Source organism: Leucopleurus acutus (genome assembly GCF_964270905.1).
Source record: "Leucopleurus acutus genome assembly, chromosome: X".
NCBI classification, from domain to species: Eukaryota; Metazoa; Chordata; class Mammalia; order Artiodactyla; family Delphinidae; genus Leucopleurus; species Leucopleurus acutus.
The window spans coordinates 61762048-61782807 of record NC_139148.1 but is presented as its reverse complement, the minus strand read 5'-3'; the positions used below and the strand labels follow the sequence as shown (position 1 = coordinate 61782807).

The 20760-nt window shown below is 43.4% G+C and overlaps 1 protein-coding gene across 1 annotated transcript in view; it reads left to right on the top strand.

Moving 5' to 3' along the window:
• Window positions 1-9995: 9995 nt before the first annotated feature.
• Window positions 9996-20760, top strand: part of ERCC6L (ERCC excision repair 6 like, spindle assembly checkpoint helicase) — a gene marked incomplete at its 3' end in the record, with an annotated part of 50207 nt that continues 39442 nt past the window's right edge. Inside the window, exon 1 of the mRNA XM_082864920.1 lies at window positions 9996-10078. Within this exon, the coding sequence (XP_082721046.1) occupies window positions 10011-10078 (68 nt within the window). The 5' untranslated portion in view covers window positions 9996-10010. The remainder of the gene's footprint in view (window positions 10079-20760) is intronic.

The window sequence follows — 20760 nt, the reverse complement described above, 5'->3', positions numbered from 1 at the left end:
AGAAGGTCTCTGGAAGGAGGGAGACCTGAGAGCCAAGGAGTGGATTAGGGGATAGTGAGACAAAAAGGAAAGTCCAGACAGAGGAAACAGCACGTGAGAGGGCCTAGAGGCAAGATTTGAGTAAGTGGAGGTGGTTCAGTTTGAGACGATCATGGTGTGTGTGTGTGTGTGTGTGTGTGTGTAGGGGCTGTGAGAAGTGAGACATAAGGCGGGAGAAGCAGTCAGGCGCCAGATCAGGGAGGCTTTGTAAGCCATGGTGAGAAGGCAGGATTTGATTTTGAGGGCAAAGAGGTGGCTTTGAAGGGTTTAGACTGGCCCATGACATGATCAGATTGGTGTTTTTGCAAGGTCACTCTGGTTTCTGGGTGCGGAGACAATGAGCAACAGGCACAAATATAAAAGCTGGAAGAAAGTCAGGACGCTATTGCAGTGAGCCAGGTTAGAGATAATGGTGGCATAGACCAGAATGGTGGCAGTGGAGATTGGCAGTGGCAGTTGGATTTGAGATATATTTTGGAGGTAGAGGCAACAGGACTTATTGGTAGATTGGAAAGAGGCCTCCCAGTTTCTGACTTGAACAATTGGGGGATTGGTAGTGCTGTTCATGGAGACAGGGAATATTGAGGGAATAGGTGTGGGGGAAGGTAGGAAATGAAGTCAGTGTCATTTTGAGTTCGAGCTTCCAGGAAGACATGTCCTGTAGCCATCTGGCCATATAGGTCTGAAACTCAGGAGAGAGGATGAGGTTACAGACAGAATTGTGATGTGTTGGGAGTGGATGAGGTAGCCCAAAGAGAGTGGAGGATGCAGCACTGTCCTTCCTGTCAAAGGATTCCCTCCCCTTTGGTGCCTGCTTCAGCCCAAACCCTAGGTGACAGTTTAGAAAGCACTCATCAGACTTTGCAATATAGTGCAAAGACCCTGTGGATAATCCTAACTCCTGGCTCCCTCTTTCCTCTCAGTTCCTGTCATTTCCACAGCATCTCAGGCTGACTTGACTAGTTTCCAATAAGAATTTATCCAGCCCCGGGGCTTCCTTGGTGGCACAGTGGTTAAGAATCCACCTGCCAATGCAGGAGGCATGGGTTCAAGCCCTGGTCTGGGAAGATCCCACATGCCGCGGAGCAACTAAGCCTGTGTGCCACAACTACTGAGCCCGTGTGCCACAACTACTGAAGCCTGCGCGCCTAGAGCCTGTGCTCCACAGCAAGAGAAGCCACTGCAGTGAGAAGCCCGCGCACCGCAGTGAAGAGTAGACCCCGCTTGCCACAGCTAGAGAATGCCCGCATGCAGCAACGAAGACCCAGTGCAGCCAAAAATGCAATATATAAAGTTAATTTAAAAAAAGAAAATAATTTATCCAGCCCTGGGGCCAGGCCAGCTGCCGTTCTTAGGAAATTTGGTTTCCGTCTCCCCCTGCTGGCGGAGCTGGAGATGACTCACCTCCTCCAAGCACCTTCCCTCCTGCTTCCCCTGGAACAGACGCCTCTCACCCACAAAAGAGGGAATTAAGACCTCAGTCTCAGTCCCCTTCTCCACCCGCCAACAAAACCTCCACCCACTTTAGAACCCTAGCTAGAAATAGGGGAGGAAAGCCTAATTAGGTATCTGGGAATCACAAATTAAATTCTTTCTGTTTCCAAATCACTTTCCTATTTTTTATGCCCCCAACCCACTCTTTATCTCCTTGCCCATGAAGACTTCATTTGGTTATTTTTACCTATCTCTAAAAATACCCTCTCCCATTCTCAGTCCCCAAGAGCAGCATTTTGCTGACACCAAGTTGGCTTCCCTCCTCCTCATATGCAGGGAAGCCGAGGTCTGTGCTGGAAAGAGCACTTGGCTGGGAGTCAAGGAACTTAGCTTTGAATCCCATTTCTGCCACTGATTCAGGGTGTAACCTCAGACAAGCCACTCCCTTCTTTCCCAGTGGCAGTTCCCTCACCTGTGACATTGCACTGACTCCAGAAAACTGTTCCAACTTTAGCGTTCTAGACTTTGCTCCAATCACCCTATCCTTTTCAATTCTTCCCATGCATCAAGCTTTCTCCTGTCACAGGGTTTTTAGTAATGCTCTTCCCTCTTCCTGAAATGCTCTTGCCTTCCCTTTTTATTATTATTTTTGTTTAATTAACTCCTCTTTATCCTTCAGCTCTCAGCTCAAATACTACTTTCTCAGAGAACCCTTTCCCAGCCCTTCCAGACTGGGTCAGGTACCTCATCAGATGCTCTCAGAACTCCCTGGAGTTTTCCTGCCTACAAACCTCATCATGGTTTGTAATTTTCCATATACTTGCGTGATCATTGTTTCAAGTGTACCCACCCCCCAGCCCCCAATCAAAATTTAAACTCCTTGATAGCAAGAATCTGTCTGTTTTGCTCACCACTGTTCCCCAGCACCCATATCCTTGACTGGCCATCTTGTAAAGGCGTAACACATATTTATTAAATAAATGAATAATAGAAGAATGTATCCTTCTTTTCACCTATCAGCTGCTTTCTATATCTAACTAGCATTGTATTTAAGAGCAGAGTCAAAAGACAGGCTGCTTGTGTTTGGAACTCAGCTTTACCACTCACGAGCTGTGTAAACTTGTGTAACTTATTCAGTCTTTCTTGTGCCTCAGTTTCCTTATCTATAAAGGGATTTTAATAATGGTATACACTACCTAACAAGGTTGTTGTGAGGATTAAAAGAGTTAATATATGTAAAGCGCATACAACAAGGCCTGGCACTCAAGTGCTCTATTAGTAATAGCTATTGTTCTTTTTTATTTTTTAAAATTTATTTATTTAATTTATTTTTTGGCTGCGTTGAGTCTTTGTTGCTGTGTGCAGGCTTTCTCTAGTTGCGGCGAGTGGGGGCTAATCTTCGTTGCAGTGCGTGGGCTTCTCATTGCGGTGGCTTCATGTTGCGGAGCACAGGCTTCAGTAGTTGTGGCACGTGGGTCCAGTAGTTGTGGTGCACGGGCTTAGTTGCTCTGCAGCATGTGGGATCTTCCCAGACAAGGGCTCAAATCCGTGTCCCCTGCATTGGCAGGCAGATTCTTAACCACTGTGCCACCAAGGAAGTCCCAGTAGTAGCTATTGTTCGCATTCTGCCTCATCCATCTCTCCATTTACCTATTCTGAACTCTCCCACAAGGCCTCATTATCTTATTTCCGGTCTGTGAGTGTGGGTGACTCAGTGTAATCTGCAGATTAGAAAGCAAAGGTTTTTTTTAAATTTTTATTATGGAAATTTTCAAACACGCAGAGAAGTAGAGAGAAGAGGATAATGAACTTCTGTAACAAGCTTCAACAATTATCAACATTTCCAATCCATGTTTATCTGTCTCTCATTTTTCTCTCTACTGGAGTATTTTAATGTAAATCCCAGGTGTCATATCATTTTATCTGAGAATACTCCATTATGTATTTCTAGCAGATAAGGGCTTTAAAACATGCAACAATACCACCATCACACTTTAAAAATTAACAATAATTAGGGAAGGTTTAAAAAACTCCATTGCCTTGAGAGAAGCAGTGAGAATTCAAGCCCTTGCTTTGGGGGTAGATGTGAAATGAGGAACAGCCAAGAGAGTTAATAAAAGTAAAGTGCTTTGAACAGGGCCTGAAACATAAATGGAATATAGTAGTAACTCATTTTTTTTAAATTAATGCTTATGGAGTACTTATTTGTTTGAAAAGGAATACAAAAGAAAGAAGAGAAATAAGCATATATTTTTCATTCCCTGGTCTCTAAAGCAATTCAGTACACTTAATTTATTTAATCACTTCCCTGATGAATCATAGGAGGATGGCGGTCTGAACACACTATACTGATTTGTAACTGCAGTAACTGGGGCTATTGGCTACACAAGCATATCTCTGAAAAAGATAGCTCCAGGAGATTTGAGATGGGGCCCTTGGCACTGGATTTGTTTTTTTTTTTTTGAATTTTATTTAATTTATTTTCTTATACAGCAGGTTCTTATTAGTTATCTATTTTATACATATTACTGTATATATATGTCAATCCCAATCTCCCAATTCATCCCACCACCAGCCCCCCTGCCACTTTCCCCACTTGGTGTCCATATGTTTGTTCTCTACATCTGTGTCTCTATTTCTGCCCAGCAAACCGGTTCATCTGTACCATATTTCTAGGTTCCACATATATGCGTTAATATACGATATTTGTTTGTCTCTTTCTGACTTACTTAACTCTGTATGACAGTCTCTAGATCCATCCACGTACTACAAATGATCCAATTTCATTCCTTTTTATGGCTGAGTAATATTCCATTGTATATATGTACCACATCTTTTTTTTTAAAGAATTAATTTTATTTATTTATTTATTATTTTTGATTGTGTTGGGTCTTGGTCGTTGCACATGGGCTTTCTGTAGTTGTGGCAAGCAGGGGCTACTCTTCGTTGCGGTGTGAGGGCTTCTCATTGCAGTGGCTTCTCTTGTTGCGGAGCACAGGCTTTAGGCACACAGGCTTCAGTAGTTGTGGCACACAGGCTCAGCAGTTGTGGCTCACGGGCTCTAGAGCGCTAGCTCAGTAGTTGTGGCACATGGGCTTAGTTGCTCCATGGCATGTGGAATCTTTGCAGACCAAGGTTCGAACCCATGTCCCCTTCATTGGCAGGCCGATTCTTAACCACTGTGCCACCAGGGAAGTCCCTACCACATCTTCTTTATCCATTCGTCTGTCGATGGGCATTTAGGTTGCTTCCATGACCTGGCTATTGTAAATAGTGCTGCAGTGAACATTGGGGTGCATGTGTCCTTTTTTTTTTTTTTTTGCAGTACGCGGGCCCCTCACAGCTGTGGCCTCTCCCATTGTGGAGCACAGCCTCCGGACGCGCAGGCTCAGCTGCCATGGCTCACGGGCCCAGCCGCTCCACGGCATGTGGGATCTTCCCGGACCGGGGCACGAACCCGTGTCCCCTGCATCGGCAGGCAGACTCTCAACCACTGTGCCACCGGGGAAGCCCCGCATGTGTCTTTTTGAGTTATGGTTTTCTCTGGGTATATGCCCAGTAGTGGGACTGCTGGGTCGTATGGTAGTTCTATTTTTAGTTTTTTATTTTTATTTTTATTTTTTTTTGCGGTATGTGGGCCTCTCACGGTTGTGGCCTCTCCCGTTGTGGAGCACAGGCTCCGGACGCGCAGGCCCAGCGGCCATGGCTCACGGGCCCAGCCACTCCACGGCATGTGGGATCCTCCCGGACCAGGGCACGAACCCGTGTCCCCTGCATCAGCAGGCGGACTCTCAACCACTGCGCCACCAGGGAAGCCCTATTTTTAGTTTTTTAAGGAACCTCCATACTGTTCTCCATAGTGGCTGTATCAATTTACATTCCCACCAACAGTGCAAGAGGGTTCCCTTTTCTCTACACCCTCTCCAGCATTTATTGTTTGTAGATTTTCTGATGATGCTCATTCTAACTGGTGTGAGGTGGTACCTCATTGTAGTTTTGATTTGCATTTCTCTAAGAATTAGTGATGTTGAGCAGCTTTTCATGTGCATCTTGGCCATCTGTATGTCTTCTTTGGAGAAATGTCTATTTAGGTCTTCTGCCCTTTTTTTTTTTTTTTTTTTTTTTTTTTTTTGCGGTACACGGACCTCTCACTGCTGTTGCCTCTCCCGTTGTGGAGCACAGGCTCCGGACGCGCAGGCTCAGTGGCCATGGCTCACAGGCCTAGCCGCTCCACAGCATGCGGGATCTTCCCGGACTGGGGCACGAACCCATGTCCCCTGCATCGGCAGGCGGACTCTCAACCACTGCGCCACCAGGGAAGCCCCCATTCTGCCCATTTTTTGATTGGGTTGTTTGTTTTTTTTTAATATTGAGCTGCATGAGCTGTTTATATATTTTGGAGATTAATCCTTTGTCCATTGATTCATTTGCAAAAATTTTCTTCCATTCTGAGGGTTGTCTTTTCATCTTTTTTGTAGTTTCCTTTGCTTTGCAAAAGCTTTCAAGTTTCATTAGGTCTCATTTGTTTATTTTTGTTTTTATTTCCATTAGGAGGTGGATCAAAAAAGATTTTGCTGTGATTTATGTCAAAGAGTGTTCTTCCTATGTTTTCCTCTAAGAGTTTTATAGTGTCTGGTCTTACATTTAGGTCTCTAATCCATTTTGAGTTTATTTTTGTGTATGGTGTTAGGGAGTGTTCTAATTTCATTCTTTTACATGTACCTGTCCAGTGTTCCCAGCACCACTTATTGAAGAGACTGTTTTTTCTCCACTGGTTTGTCATAGATTAGTTGACCATGTGTGCGTGGGTTTATCTCTGGGCTTTCTACCCTGTTCCATTGATCTATATCTCTGCTTTTGTGCCAGTACCATATTGTCTTTTTTTCTTTAATTAATTAATTAATTTTATTTATTTATTTTTGGCTGTGTTGGGTCTTCTTTGTTGCTGCACGTGGGCTTTCTCTAGTTGTGGCGAATGGGGGCTACTCTTCATTGTGGTGCGCAGGCTTCTCATTGCGATGGCTTCTCTTGTTGCAGAGCATGGGCTCTAGGCACGTGGGCTTCTGTAGTTGTGGCTCACGGGCTCAGTAGTTGTGGCTCGCAGGCTCTAGAGCACAGGCTCAGTAGTTGCGGCGCATGCGTTTAGTTGCTCCACAGCATGCAGGATCTTCCCGGACCAGGGTTCAAACCCGTGTCCCCTGCATTGGCCGGCAGATTCTTAACCACTGCGCCACCAGGGAAGCCCTACCATATTGTCTTTTTTTTTTAAAAATAAATTTATTTATTTATTTATTCATTTTTGGCTGTGTTGGGTCTTCGTTTCTGTGCGAGGGGCTTTCTCTAGTTGTGGCAAGCGGGGGCCACTCTTCGTCACGGTGCGCGGGCCTCTCACTATCGCGGCCTCTCTTGTTGCGGAGCACAGGCTCCAGATGCGCAGGCTCAGTAGTTGTGGCTCACGGGCCTAGTTGCTCCGCGGCATGTGGGATCCTCCCAGACCAGGACACGAACACGTGTCCCCTGCATTGGCAGGCAGATTCTCAACCACTGTGCCACCAGAGAAGCCCCCATATTATCTTGATTACTGTAGCTTTGTAGTATAGTCTGAAGTCAGGGAGTCTGATTCCTCCAGCTCCGTTTTGTTCCCTCAAGGCTGCTTTGGCTATTCGGGGTCTTTTGTGTCTCCATATAAATTTTAAGACATTTTTTGTTCTAGTTCTGTAAAAAATGCCACAGGTAATTTGATAGGGATTGCATTGAATATGTAGATTGCTTTGGGTAGTATAGTCTTTTTCACAGTATTGATTCTTCCAATGCAAGAACATGGTATATCTCTCCATCTGTTTGTGTTATCTTTGATTTCTTTCATCAGTCTCTTATAGTTTTCTGAATACAGGTCTTTTACCTCCTTAGGTAGGTTTATTCCTAGGTATTTTATTCTTTTTGTTGCAATCGTGAATGGGATTGTTTCCTTAATTTCTCTTTCTGATCTTTCGTTGTTAGTGTATAGGAATGCCAGAAATTTCTGTGCATTTTGTATCCTGAAACTTTACCAAATTCATTGTTTAGCTCTAGTAGTTTTCTGGTGGCATCTTTAGGGTTCTCTATGTATAGTGTCATGTCATCTGCAAACAGTGACAGTTTTACTTCTTCTTTTCCAATTTGTATTCCTTTTATTTTTTTCTTCTCTGATTGCCATGGCTAGGACTTCCAAAACTATGTTGAATAATAGTGGCGAGAGTGGACATCCTTGTCTTGTTCCTGATCTTAGAGGAATTGCTTTCAGTTTTTCACCATTGAGAATGATGTTTGCTGTGGGTTTGTCATATATGGCCTTTATTATGTTGAGGTAGGATCCCTCTATGCCCACTTTCCGGAGAGTTTTTATCATAAATGGGTGTTGAATTTTATCAAAAGCTTTTTCTGCATCTATTGAGATGATCATATGGTTTTTATTCTTCAGTATGAGTGGTAACTCTTATTTTGATCTTCTTTTTATTCTCTCCGTTTATCCACTCTAAATCCTCCCCAACCTCTCTGAATGTGTGTGAACATTTACAGAGGAGGACTAGGAGTCATGGGTGGCAAGTTTCCTAGGTCATTGGCACCCTGTGGTGGGAGCTGGCACTCCAGAAGGCACTGAGAAGGGCCCAAAGGAAGCAGCTACTGCAGGACTGAGGGGGAGGGAAGGAGAGCTGGAGGACTTTGTGTTTAAAGAGGGGGAGTCCTGTGGCTGTGTGAAAATGGCACTGAGAAAAATCCAGTAGCCTAAGGGCAGGTAAGCAGGAGGGTTGGTCCTTTTATCTAATGATCAGGGCGTTTGGAGATCACTGTCCCAGGGAAACAGGGAGTAGCATGGCTCCTGAGGGCCTTCCTTTTACCTTTTCTCCAAAGCCAACATAGGGGCAGTTGCCTAAGGCAGCAATCAGGGTTCTGCTTTGTTTCATCCTGGGTTCTCAACAATTCCAAGGGTATGAGTGATGACGGCAGACACTGAGCCAAAGCACAACTAGAGATGGCCTTCCTCAGACTCAAGATAAAGATTTTTGTGCTCGTATCTCTCTCTTCAATGGAATTCTCTCCACCAGCCCTTCTTCTCACCACCCTCATCCTTTGGGTACCCAGGGCACCTATACACTTGACTCCCCACCCCCCATCCCCAATTCAAACTTGCCTCCAGGAGAAGAAGTGATTCAAACACTTCAGCAGGGTAAACAAGCTCCTTCACAAACTGGCTTCCAACTAACCCTGAAACCTCATTTCCCACCACTCCCCTCTTCTTTGCAGCAATAGGCAGTGTGACACTGTGAATGAGCACAGATTTGTGTTCACATAGACTAGGTATGGAATTCTGGCCCTACCATTTCCCAGCTTTGGAACCTTAGGCCAAGTCAATTTATTTCTCTGAGCCTCAATTTTCACATCTGAAAAATGGGGATAGTAGTGGTATACTAAAAGCCCTTTTAACAGAGGGCCTAAAGTCACATGAACATATGACTTAAAGTCATATAAACCAGGAAAGTAGACCACCTTCTTTAAGTTCCCTTTTTAACTCTGGTTGCTGGTAGCTTGTTAGCTCCGTATTCCTTACCAGGACCTCCTGTTTTAAGATAACTCACGCAAGTGGTTACTATGGTGCCTGGCCAGGGCGGGTGGTTTCAGTCGGTGTTTCCCTTAACACTAACATTCTATGAAATTTACAAAAAGCTTAAAATCTTCTGGATATGTGATAGGCGTATGACTGGGTCAATAGGTGAGTTTTCAAATAATGAATGTTAATTAGTGCCTCGAGGAATCTTAATGTCCATGTTCTTGCCAGCATGTGAAAAAGGACAATTTTTGTTGGCTCACAAACCTATTTAGCATTGCCCAAGGAAGCCACTTAAACTCAGTCACCACGTTACCTGAAGCCCTGAGCTCTGCCTTTGAAAATATGACTGCATCTCAGTTGGAGCTTCTGAAGAAATGGTGGTGACCATACACAACAGCACTACTTATTTCTCAAATGAGACTTTTGGCTTGGTTCTTGAAGACTCTTCTTTACTGTGAGTTTAAATCACGAGGACTATGCCTCCTAGTGTGTATGAATTCAAAACACGCTCGGTACCAGACGTTGGCGATCAGGGAAGGGAGGATATTTGGGGATCTAGGCTGTGGAGGAGGTTTCTAAGGGCCACTAAAACGACCGAAATCATATCAGGCGGTCTACTCCACTCACAAGGATATCACACGCACACAAGAATTCGCCGCAGCGTGGTTTGGACTAGATTGAAAATGCAAGAGACGACAAGAGGACACAACCCAGCCCCCGCCACGGGCTCAGCTACCTCCTCTACACCCCGCCAAGCGCGCGTAGGCGCATGCGCACGACCTTCGTGGGCGGGGCTCAGGCGGCGGCGCCGGAGCTCGTGCAGTGGATTGGCCGGCCGCTACACTGTCCGTTGGCCCTGCCCCGCCTCCACGCGCAAGGCTCATGCGCAGGGCGGGAACGAGGGAAGTTCAATCCGCGGTCGAGATACACGGAGCCCGATCTGAGGGTCATGGAGGCGTCCCGAGGGTTTGCGGAAGCTGGGGCCTTAAGCCCAGAGCAGGCTGCCCGTTACCTGAGGTACATTTGGGTCGCTGGGCGGGTCTAGTTCACAGGCCCTGGCCGGGAGTGGGTGTGGGTGTGGGGTCCCTTGGACCCTCCCAGGGGCCCAAACTGTTGAGGTGGAGCCTTATGAGACGCGCGGCCGTGTTCTCGGAGGAGGCGTGGTTTCTAAAGCCTGGGGAGCCCCCGATGCCCCGGGTCAAGTAACTCCGGTATGAACTCCTTAAGAGCCAGAACTTCAATCGATCCAGGCTTCCTCGGGTCTGCAGCTTTCAAAATCACCATTTTTTAAAACATCTTTATTGGAGTATAATTGCTTTACAATGGAGTGTTACTTTCTGCTTTATAACAAAGTGAATCAGCTATACATATACATATATCCCCATATCTCCTCCCTCTTGCGTCTGCCTCCCACCCTCCCTATCCCACCCCTCTAGGTGGACACAGAGCACCGAGCTAATCTCCCTGTGCTATGCGGCTGCTTCCCACTAGCTACCTGTTTTACATTTGGTAGTGTATATATATCCATGCCACTCTCTCACTTTGTCACAGCTTACCCTTCCCCCTCCCCATGTCCTCAGGTCCATTCTCTACATCTGGGTCTTTATTCCAGCCCTCCCCCTAGGTTCTTCAGAATCTTTTTTTTTTTTAAGATTCCATATATATGTTAGCATACGGAATTTGTTTTTCTTTTTCTGACTTACTTCACTCTGTATGACAGACTCTAGGACCATCCACCTCACTACAAATAACTCAATTTCGTTTCTTTTTATGGCTGAGTAATATTCCATCGTATATATGTGCCACATCTTTATTCATTCATCTGTGGATGGACACTTAGGTTGCTTCCATGTCCTGGCTATTGTAAATAGAGCTGCAATGAACATTTTGGTACATGACTCTTTTTGAATTATGGTTTTCTCAGGGTATATGCCCAGTAGTGGGATTGCTGAGTCGTATGGTAGTTCTATTTTTAGTTTTTTAAGGAACCTCCATACTGTTCTCCATAGTGGCTGTATCACAAAATTACCATTTTGAAATCCATTTTCTTTTAATAAAGATTGGTAATGCCTTATGATATTATTCTTACTAAATTTAAATATTTTCTATTATTCTATTTTATGTTTATAATTTAATGTATACATTTTCAGTCAAGGTTCAACACTCATCTTTCTGTTTGGAACTAGTTTTTTAAAATTATTTAAATATATATTAATATATCAAAGATTTAAAATTCTTGTTATATATGGTAAAATATTTTCCTTTTGTAGTTTTTCAATGATTTTTGTGTATGCTGTGCTTTAATATACAAAAATAAACATTAATTTTAAGATACCCCCCTACAAAAGCCTTTCTTGGGTTTTTCCAGTCTACCAAGCCCCAGGCCTAGGGGATACAGAGAGGAGTAAAACACTGTCCCTGCCCCCAAACTGCTTATAATCTAGTGGTGGAAAGGGATAGGTAGACCATAATTGCTATATTATTTGATAAGTGCTGTAAGAGGTACAATGTGCAAGGCATACTACAGGAGGGAATGGCCAACTACAAGGATCAGTGAGCTAAGGGAAGGGCTCACAAGAGGAGACATTGGTGTTGAGAAACTAATCATTCACCAGATGGCTAAGGGTGGAGGACATGGTGATGTGGGAATGAGCATTTAAAATTTTCTTTAAATTATTATAAAATCAACATAAAATTTACCATCTTAACCATTATTTTTTTTAAATTTATTTTTTCTGGAAGTGTTTTTATTTACAATGTTGTGTTAGTTTCTGGTATATAGCAAATGATTCATTTATACTTATATATAGTCTTTAAAATTAAAAAAAATCTTTTTAAATTGAAGTATAGTTGATTTACAGTATCGTGTTAGTTTCAGGTATACTTTTTCATATTCTTTTTCATTATGGTTTATTACAGGATATTGAATATAGTTCCCTGTGCTATACAGTAGGACCTTGTTGTTTATCCATTCTATATATAATAGTTCGCATCTGCTAATCCCAAACTCCAAAAATGCGGAATGCTTCACGAATTTGCGTGTCATCCTTGCACAGAGGCCATGCTAATCTTCTCTGTATTGTTCCAATTTTAGTATAAGTGCTGCCAAAGTGAGCACCCATTTTAACTCTTCTTAAGTGTACAGTTCAGTGGTATTAAATACATTAACATTGTTGTTCAACCATTACCATCATCCATCTCCAGAACTCTTTTCATCTTGCAAAACTAAAACTCTATACCTATTAGACAAGAATTCCTCATTCTTCTCTCCCCCAGCCCCTGGCAACCACCATTCTACTTTCTCTGTGAATTTGACTTCTCTAGGGACCTTATATATAAGTACAATCATACAGTATTTGTCTTTTTGTGACTGGTTTATTTTTTATTTTTTTAATTTTTAAAATAAATTTATTTTTATTTTTGGCTGTGTTGGGTCTTTTTTGCTGTGCGCAGGCTTTCTCTAGTTGTGGCGAGCAGGGGCTACTCTTTCGTTGCGGTGATCTGTCTTCTCATTGTTGTGCCTTCTCTTTGTTGCAGAGCACTGGCTATAGGTGCGTGGGCTTCAGTAGTTGTGGCATGTGGGTCCAGTAGTTGTGGCTCATGGGCTCTAGAGCGCAGGCTCAGTAGTTGTGGCGCACAGGCTTAGTTTCTCCAAGGCATGTGGGATCTTCCCGGGCCAGGGATCGAACCCATGTCCCCTGCATTGGCAGGCGGATTCTTAACCACTGCGCCACCAGGGAAGCCCACGACTGGTTTATTTTATGTAGCATAATGTCCTCAAGATTTATCCATGTTGTGCCATGTGACAGGATTTCCTTGCTTTTTAAGACTGAATAATGTTCCATTGTATGCATAAGGTCACATTTTGTTTATTCATTTATCTGTTGATGGATATTTGGGTTGCTTCCATCTCTTGACTATTGTGAATAGTGCTGCTGTGAATGTGGGTGTACAGATATCTCTTTGAGCTCCTGCTTTCAATTCTTTTGGGTATATATCCAGAAGTGGGATTGCTGGATCATGTGGTAATTCTACTTTTAATTTTTTGAGGAACTGCCATACTGTCTTCTATGGCAGCAGCACCATTTTACACTCCCACCAACAGTGCCCAAGGGTTCCAATGTCTTCACATTCTCTTCAACACTTATTCTGTTGTTGTTGTTGTTGTTACTAGCCATCCTAACGATATTGAAATGGTATTTCATTGGGGTTTTGATTTGCACTTCTCTATTGGTTAGTGATGTTGAGCATCTTTTCATGTGCTTATTGACCATTTGTATATTTTCTTTGGAGAAATATCTATTCTAGTCCTTTGCCCATTTTTTAATTGGGTTGCTTGTTTCGTTGTTGTTGAGTTGTAATTCCTTATATACTCTGGATCCAATTAACTTCTTACCAGATGTATGATTTGCAAATATTTTCTCCCATTCTGTAAGTTGCCTTTTCACTCTGTTGATTGTGTCCTTTGATGCACAGAAGTTTTAAATTTTGTTGTAGTACAAAGAAATCAATCGGAGCAGTGGAATAGTTCCATCTCCCTTTCCAAAAAAAAGAATGTTTTAAGGCTGTTAGAAGACAAAAGGTCTTACAGAGGAGTGAAACACATCTTTGGACTGAGTTACATGACTTCCTTAAAGAAGACTTGGGGAAAACAGAGGGAGGAAGTGTGTGTGGGGTAGAGTGCTGTCTTCAGAGTTGGGCCATTTGGGGTTCAAATTATGACTCTGGCACTTGTTAGCTGGGAGGCCTCAAGTAAGTCCCCTGACTTCTGAGCCTCAATTTTCTCATCTGGAAAATGGGGATAAGGCTTAAGCCCTTTAGTCCCCCACCCCGTCCTTTCCCTGAGCAAGCAGCTTGTGCTTATTCCCCAGTGTTGCCTAATAGATAGGCAGGAGACAGAGCTCTGGAGGAGTAGCTTTATTACTTTGCCAGGCAAAGGGGGACACAGCAGCCTCCTGCCTCGAAAACTATGTGTCCCCATCGCCCCCCCCAAGGAGGATTTGATGAGTTTTATAACAATGCTTCCCAAGGTGGGGTTGCTGACAAGATTAGGGTGTGTGTAGGGTCTCAGGTGGTTGTCTCCTAATCTTGATGAGCTTCTCTGGTCCTTTTAATCTTGCTTCAGGTGGTTTCTTGGCTGTTCCCCCCCCATTGATTAGCAAATGTTTGAATCTGCCCTTTGGAATTCAGGGGAGGTCATGGCCGCTGGAGTGTTGCCTACAAGAAACAGGGGACAAAAAGGCGTCCGTGTCCAGGAGCCGCACGGGCCCTGCTTAGTTTCACGTCCCGCTTTTCTTTGATACTCCTCAGTCTTGAGGAGAACAGATATTGGATGAGAAAAGGGAACGATCGTTTTGGATAAAGATGTTAATTATAAACTCGGCAGGGGACTCAGTTTTAATCCCCACTTTGGTTTTATGTTTCCCCAGATCTTTTAGGGAACGTATCAACAACCGCTCTGACTACTTCTGCTGAGATGGGACATAGTCCTGCCTAAATTTTGGGGAATAGATACCAAATTAGAAATATTTGAGTTCCAAGTCCTGGATCTGAGTCTTATATGATTAAGATCTCAATCCCTTGTTCTGCCATTTTGATACAACAGACCAGGTTAGAGGTAAGAGGAGTGACAACTAGAACTTTAGTAGACAGAATAGATCTAATTTCCTTAGGAATTCAGGAGAATATGTCTGAAGCCAGTTGTTTCCAAACCATTCCCTGTAAGGGAGGAAACCCACCAAGGCAATCCCGAAGACCTGGAAGTAGGAAACTGACCACATATCTAGCAGTTAGAATTACTGAAAGAGTCAGCATATGAATCTATAGTTTTGTAGGTAAAAGGTATGAGAAAGGATAAGAAAACAGAACTTTCATTCTGGTTGTTGGAACAAATACTTAAGGTTTCCCAAAGGGTGAGACATCGATTTCCTGCAGGTCTGTTCCTCTGCTGTGGGCAGGCTGGGTTCATCGGTTTCAGATAATCTTTTTACTCTAGTGTGATGTATTCATGGTTTAACTCCATCCAGTTTTAAGGAGGTGTGAAAAGTAAGGAGGACATCTTGTATGGCCCCTTCCGTTTTTCCTCCAGCTGTCACTCGGGTCCTTGTTTTTTCCAAACCTTCAGCAGCACCTGGTCTCCCGCTTTGAAGGGATGTAAGGGAACTTCCAGGCAAGGGGGAGACCTGTGGAACATAAACTTATGCATAGCAGTTAACAATTGACCAACCTGTTTTACATACTGTTTAACTTCTTTCTTCCTACATTAGAAATGTTTCTCTTTCTTTTTACTCTTAGGAGCTAAGAATGGTCTCCTGTATATAATTTCATAAAGGCTCAATCCTAGCCAGCTTCTAGGGGCCACCAGTATACAGAGGAGAGCAATTGGCAAGACCTTGTCCCATTTTAGATGGGTTTCCTGTGATTCATCTTCTTAGCTTTTCCTGTAGATTGGGGTCTCCATGCTGAGTGAAGTTTCCATTTTATACCTAAAGCTTTATTTGCTGTTTGTGTTATTTCTGCAACAAAAGCAGATCCATTGCTACTCTGAATAGTAGAGGAAAGGCAGTACCTAGAAATAATGTCCTTAAGAAGTGTTTTTGTCACTTCCAGATGCTTTTCCTATTCTGGCTGGAAAGGCCTCTACTCCACCTTGAACCAGGTGTAATCCTCTTAAATCTTTAACCAAAATCTCGTTGAAGAGGGTGGGGGAATTTTTAAATTCTTGTGGCATCCCAGAGTCTGATATAGCTCAGAAAATTCAAGTTCGCAACAATACAGGAATAAATGCATCTGGAATCACATCCACAGTGGTCACCTAGTTTTACCATAGTTACTCCATTTTGACTTTCAAATGCATTCCCCTCCTCAGCGTTAAAAGAGATGTACAATGCATGTCTGAAAGGCCACAAAATAGGCTGCTTTTTAAAGTTAAACCATGCGTAGGCCAGAGTGACTTCCTCATACTTCAATCAGTGCAGATTTTTTTTCTTTCATTTCCCCTTTTGATTGCAAGTCTTTCAATAGAAGACGTTGATGATCAAAATATCTATCCCTCAGTGCCAGGGTGATTCAACTCTTCGCCCCAGGTATAGATCATGTCCTTAGGTGCTAGGCCTTCTTTATATTTGCCTAGTTAATCCTCATTGGGGGAAACCTGATCAGAGTAAAACTGAACAAGCTCAGAGGTATGTTAAGGAGAAAACGCTTTATAGGCCATACATTTTATCATTTATGCCCAATTGTCACATAAGCATTTGTACATGTGCTTTTAGCAGTAGACCTAAAGCAAACAGTGATACATCATGAATAATTACAGTCTGATAACTTTACTAGGTAATTTTTCTTTTCTCCTAAACATCAGGGCAAAAGTGGGACTAACACAATAACTTCCATAAATACAGACTTTAATTAACAGATCTAGAATTTTATATCTATTGAAACATAATCTTTTTCCCTAAAATTACCCTCATCTCCATTGAACACAGCCAAACCAAGACACTTGCTTTCAAAGTAAGTCTGTAATATTAAGTAACCAGTGATATTCCAGACCAAAGAAAAGAAAAAACAAAAAAACATTATAACCATATTCACTAGTTCACTCAGTAACCAATCCTTTTGTTAACATTTTATGAAGCCATCAGATTCTCCATTAAGATTTTTTTTTTCTTATCCAGCTCAGCAGTATGATGTGAAATTTATCAGAGATCTGTATTTGTCAAAAGGGGTCCTTCACATAAATCTTGATGATGAAGCACTTTGCAAAAGCAGAGTACAATAATAACTGTCTATAAATGACAGAAAGACTTTTAAAAAAAGGGCATAGTTAAACATCTGATTGCAATGTAATCGGTAAAGAAACTTGGTTACAATAACCGGGATTACATTTAATTTAACTGATTACATTTGATTTAACATAACAAATAATCCTAGTTAAATCTTTCTCTCTGAGATGACTCAGGGGCCCTCTGAAGCATCTCAAAGTTAGCTGGAGGTCAAAAGAACTTTTAGAAACTGTCAAAGAATACTTATTTACTTAACCAAAGTGAAAAGATTTCAGCGCAAATACAGATCACTTAAAGGCAAAGGAACTCACAAGCTGTTATCAAAAGCAGTATTCCAAGAAAATGTTGAAGGGAGAAACCAAATCTGGTCTTGCCTTAGCCCACTCCCAACAAAATCCATTTATCCAATTAGATTTAATCCAATCTTAGAAAATTCTGATCTTGCACAACTGTAAAAACATGTGCTTTCTTATGGAGAGTATCTCAGGGTGGCACCAAATACCTTTAGTTTCTCTCTCTGCCAAGGTAAGCCAATATTCACTAACTAATGTTTCAGTATCTTATTTTATTTGTAAACGGCCTACTTATTCAATAAACTTCCATCATTTAACTTAACTCTAAATTTTTAAGCTACAAAGCAGCTGAAGAGATTATTCTTAAGTACACATTCCTAAAACAATTATTTCTAAAGAGTTTACCCAAAAGCTCTTATCTCACTTGCATTATTTAACATTGATGACTCTTAAGACATGTCTATATTAATCAAACCAACAAGCTTAAGCCACCTTCAATAGCAGATATCAATTCAGTACTGAATATTTCCCAGATCATGTGGTCCTAAAATTTATCTTGGCCAATTTTCTAGACATTTAGATTTAGTTTGTGAGAGCTTACTTTCTAGTCAATTAAACAGAGCTCATTTACAAGTTAACTTTTACATAAAGACCGAACCAGAGATCTCAGTTTTCCCCCTTCCACAAAAAACGCCTTCTTTCCCTGCCTTTTTCTTCAGTCTCAGGAACTAGAGATGGTCTAGATAAGTGTTCCGGAGGGCCCTGGGGGAGAGAAATAACAATTCCTTTTCATGGGGGCATAGCTGAAGATCTCCTAATGTTGTAAAAATACCCTGGGGGGGCCGTTACAAGATGGAATAGAACTCTGGTCATCCATAAAAATGAAACAGGAGGGAAGGGGGCAGGGAACAACCTTTGAAAGAATGACATAGTCCAAGGACATGACATAAACTGATTAGAACCAAATGGGTCCAAGATGGCAGGACAAGTGGACTTCCACTAGACCTTAAGCCTCAGTATACGCTCATTGTAACACATCAGTAAGCTAAATGACACACCCACAGGCGCCCTGACAGTTCCAAGGCCAACCATAAGGATCAAAAAGTGGGCTGTGGGGCTTCCCTGGTGGCGCAGTGGTTGAGAGTCTGCCTGCCGATGCAGGGGATGTGGGTTCGTGCCCTGGTCCGGGAGGATCCCTCATGCTGCGGAGTGGCTGATCCCGTGAGCCATGGCCGCTGAGCCTGCGCGTCAGGCTCCGCAACAGGAGAGGCCGCAACAGTGAGAGGCCCGCGTACCGCAAAAAAACCAAAAAACAAAAGTGGGCTGTGGCCCAATTCCTGGAAATCCCCACCCTTTCCCCAAAAAGCTGGAATATTCCTCCCACTCATTAGCCTATGAAATTACCCACCCCTATAAAAACTGACAACCCCATACCCTGGTGCCTTTCTCACCTTCTGAGGTGGCCCACACTCTGTGGAGTGTGTTTCTCTCTAAATAAATCCACTTCTTACCTATCATTTTGTCACTCACTGAATTCTTTCTGCGATGGGACATCAGGAACCTGAGCTTCTAATCAGCTCGGTGCTTTGTGACCACCTAGAGGGGTGGGATAGGGAGGATGGGAGGGAGACACAAGAGGGAGGAGATATGGGGATATATGTATATGTATAGCTGATTCACTTTGTTATACAGCAGAAACTAACACACCATTGTAAAGCAATTATACTCCAATAAAGATGTTAAAAGAATAAAATAAAGTAAATCCATTACTTCTAAAAAAAAAAAAAAAAGAGAACCTGAGCTTCATTAAGTCCTGAAGCCAGGTATGTGATCTCAGTTGGAAGACCGTGGGTTTTGGCCAGGTTCGAGTCCCGGCCTTGTGTGTTCGACTCCCAATCTGAGTTTTGGCTGGGTTTGAGTCCTGGCCGCGTGTTTTCAAGTCCCAGTCTGGGTTTTGGCTGGGTTTGAGTCCCGGCACGTGGGTTCAAGTCCCAATCTGAGGTGCACGGTTTCAACAAGGCTAGTCCAAAAGGGAAAATCCCAACCAACAATTCTGCCACAGGCAAAGCCCGACGCGATAGGGTACACTGGTGTTGTCACATGTGAGCCCTGTTATTCGTCTCAACCAGTCAATGCAAGTACTGAGACACATACATACAGACAACAGACATGGTCCCACAAACAAAAGATCAGACAAGATGTAGCCCATTTCCACTCCCAGACAGAGGACTCAAAATGGCTCGCAATGATCTGGTAGAATTTTCCCACCCTACACAAGCGAGAGTGGCTCACCCCAAAACAATACACACAAAAACACAAATGACAGATAGGCTATGGCCACACAGACAGAAACTCAGAGGAGGTATAGTTTAAAAATTCCACTTCCACTCCTGGACAAAGGCTTCCAAACAGATTGGCTCAGTTATTGAAAGAGAACAAACCCAGAGTTGGCTCTCAGGGGGCCCAGAGTGGCTCAATTGCTGCAAGGGAGTGAGGCCAAAGTGGCTAGCCCAGATGGAGTGGAGAGAATTTCCAGCCTTTCCATTCCTGTGACAAAACAATTCTAGCTGAAGAATAGTATAATAATTTAGGCCACCATACAAAGGCCACCTCTCCTCACTTTTAAGAATATACATTGGCTAAACAGAATTAAAATAGATTCATAGCTATAGGTTGACAAATCTGCCAAAATCTTCCTTAGGGGACTGTCAGATGGAGAGGAAGAGGAAGCGCTTCCCATATTGAGTCGAATTAAACAGCTCTGTGCACAAAACTGAAAGCAAAACCAGAATTCTCGCCAGCCAAACGGAAGCCACGCACACACAAAACAAACAGCCCGAGGTTCAAACTGGGTTCTAAGTCCCACTGAGCTGGTGGCCTTGGTCCAAGTTGCGCCTTACAAATGGGATCTTCCTAATGGAAAATCCCCAAACGGGAACCAGAGTTCCCCCAAACGGACCAGGTCGAGCGGCCTCGGTGTGCATGCTGGGGGACTTAGCAAAAATGCTGGCAGAGGTGTTGTGACATACCTAATCCTACTTTTCTCCTTCTCCAAAATGCTTTCTCAAAGCAGGAAGTCCGGGCTGATGTGGATAGAAGAGGGGGTGTTCTCAAGGCAAAGGTGGCCTTGGCAGTTGCTAGGGCAACCTTTCTCCCGTTCTCCACCTCCATCTTGGAGTTCCGACTACTGAGATGGCAGTCCGGGTATTATCGGGGCACAGCCCTATGGCAGGGCATCCCTAGTGATCTGGCCTCAGAGAAGTCCTCCAAACCTCTGCTCTCCCGAAGGAGGCTGGCGTGCAGAGAAACCTCCGAGCGTCTGATCAAGCCGAGGGTCCCCACGGGGCTGCCGGCCTACGAGTCAGATACCAGGCGAGACCCCCAAATTTTGTTGCCGAAAACCCGGCCTCTGTTCAGTGCCGAATAGAAATGTGGAGGCAGAGCTTTGGAGGAGTAGAAAGGGAGTAGCTTTATTACCTTGCCAGGCAAAGGGGGCCACAGCGGGCAGCGGGCTCCTGCCTCAAAAAACTATGTGCCCACCCCCCCCCACCCCGAGGATTTCATGAGGAGTTTTTTTTTTAATTAACTTATTTTTATTTATTTTATTTTTGGCTGCATTGGGTCT